Source organism: Populus trichocarpa, chromosome 3 (assembly GCF_000002775.5).
Source record: "Populus trichocarpa isolate Nisqually-1 chromosome 3, P.trichocarpa_v4.1, whole genome shotgun sequence".
NCBI classification, from domain to species: Eukaryota; Viridiplantae; Streptophyta; class Magnoliopsida; order Malpighiales; family Salicaceae; genus Populus; species Populus trichocarpa.
The window spans coordinates 15145280-15147653 of NC_037287.2; the positions used below are offsets into that span (position 1 = coordinate 15145280).

At 35.0% G+C, this 2374-nt stretch overlaps 1 protein-coding gene across 1 annotated transcript; it reads left to right on the forward strand.

The window, feature by feature from the left end:
- Nucleotides 1-1069: 1069 nt before the first annotated feature.
- Nucleotides 1070-1958, forward strand: LOC7497811 (uncharacterized). The gene has a single exon (XM_002303578.4). It carries the CDS (start codon nt 1118-1120, stop codon nt 1775-1777), a length of 660 nt encoding a protein of 219 aa, XP_002303614.1. The 5' UTR covers nt 1070-1117; the 3' UTR covers nt 1778-1958.
- Nucleotides 1959-2374: the final 416 nt, after the last annotated feature.

The following is a 2374-nucleotide window of genomic DNA, read 5'->3' on the forward strand; positions in this document are numbered from 1 at the left end:
GGCGTTTGGTTTTGGCATGGTTGCCAGACCTAGACACTTAGGTCAAAAATAAAATTAAAAAATATTAAAAAATAACAGTACAAAGACGAACATAAATCTATATTTTAAAATTTTAAAGATCAATTAACTAGTTTTATTGAACTAAAGAAAAAGAAATAAGTTATAATTAATGCTCTCAAGCTCACTTTTTGTTGTTTAAGCATAGTTATTAGACCTAGTCAGTACATCAGGTCAACTCGAGACTCGAGTGACCCAACAAAACCCGGTAGAGATCTTTTTTTTCAAATGTGTTTTTCCCCCAAGCCAGAGACCTTTTTTTCATATTTTTCAGTTGGTTACTAACCCATATCAAAGTTCACTACATAAAATACTAGAATAATATTTTATTTTTTCAATGTGGGATTTGAAGCCAATTAATATATATAATCTATGTTCACAAGAAAAAAATTATGTTTTTTTAATGTGAGATAAAAAAAACATTTTTGTTTAAATACTTCAACTTAACATAATAAAATAATATCTTTTTAATGTGAGATAAAAAAAAACCTTTTGAAATAATATTTTAGTTTATATCTACATAGATTGTTTCTTAATTTTTCATATAAAATATTAAAATCTTAAATATTTTTTTAATTTATCCAGGTTGACCCATGCCAGGCCAGGCCCAAAAAATATCAGATCCGCGATTGGGTCTGCCAACCATGTTTTAGTCTGGCATGACTACCAAACCCAAGGCGCATAGGTCTGGCATAATTGTCATACCCAAGACACCTGAGTCTGGCAAAGAGTTAAGTAAAGGTTTAAAAATTAATCCACTTAATTAATAACACTATTAAAATATTTTTTATATTTTTTTAAAATAATATTGATATGCTTATATTTTAAAAAAATTAATATTAAACCGCTGAAAAGCGAATGTCAATATATTAATAATTACTAAATTCTATGTTTTCAAAGTCAAGAGACGTGCAACCCTCGCAAACGCGCAGAGGACCAATTGTATGCTTGACTGTATACTCATTGACTAGTACTTGTCAAACAACATGGACAAAACAAAATATAAAAGATTGTAATAATAATAATAAAAAATCGAACCATTCCCTTCTTGAGTTTTGTCATGGCTGAGACAGAGCAGGTCAAGCCCTTAGCCCCGGCAGCATTCCAGATCCGCAGTGATGAAGAAGAAACAATGCCTGTGCAATTGAAAACTCGCCGACGAAATTGCATCAAGTGCTGTGGCTGCATCACTGCGATGTTATTAATTGTTGCCGTGACTATTGTAGTTTTAGTCCTTACAGTTTTTCATGTTAAGGACCCTGTGATCAAGATGAACAGGGTATTCGTGCAACGCCTTGAGCTTGCTAATGGGACTCTTCGAACAGATGTGAACGTGACACTTCTTGCTGACGTCTCCGTGAAAAATCCTAACGCGGCCTCGTTCAAGTTCGAAAAAGGCACAACGACTATTTACTATGGTGGCGCGGTGGTTGGCGAGGCTAATACTCCGCCAGGGATGGCCAAGGCGAGGCGGACTCTACATATGAATGTCACAGTGGATCTAATTCCTGCCAAATTACTGGCTGTTCCACGCTCGTTCAGTGACATACGTTCAGCGGGAGAATTGAATATGACCAGCAGTACAATAATTAGTGGAAAGGTGAGGATACTCCATACTTTCAAGAAATATATTGTGGTGGGAGTAAATTGCACTGTGACATATAATCTTGCAAGTCGGGAAATTCACGGTGGCAACTGCAAACCTCATCTTAGTATCTAAGCGGTAGTGGAAAGCAAACTATAATGTAGCTTTCACATTTTGCTGCTCATTTTTTTCTTGTCGTAGCTTTTCTGCTATACGTATATTGATGGATTGCTAATATACTCTTCATATGTACAAGATTTTAGCATTATAGATTGATGTATGATAAATCTCTACACGTGATTTTTTTTCCCCTTAAGATTATATATGAATTTGTAGTTGAAAAGCAAGGATTGCTCCAGATAGATTACTTGCATGCACTAAATCAAGTCGTTGGTTAATCACAAGCCTAATAGAATGAGTTGTTCATCAGTCTACAAAAGGGACGATTTTTAACCCTGACATAATGAAAATAGCCGTTGGTGTTGAGACCATGGTTTTTGGATCGGGAAAGTAGACATGGGAAGAAATCCATTTCCAATTCCCAGAATTTGCAATTACCAAAACAAATGTTCTGTAGAACAATGTAAATATAAATGCATTCTAAATTAAAAATGAAGTCCATCAGTACCAACATATTGAAAGTCCTAAGAGGAAACTTCGTGCTTGGAGACAACAACCAAAAGATAACTTCCAAGTGCAGTTGATCGGATGAGGCCATTGGTTTGGTAGCCA

What these genes read in the sequence shown, in the direction of transcription:
- LOC7497811 (XM_002303578.4), top strand. Translation starts at nt 1,118, where the DNA reads ATGGCTGAGACAGAGCAGGTCAAGCCCTTAGCCCCGGCAGCATTCCAG.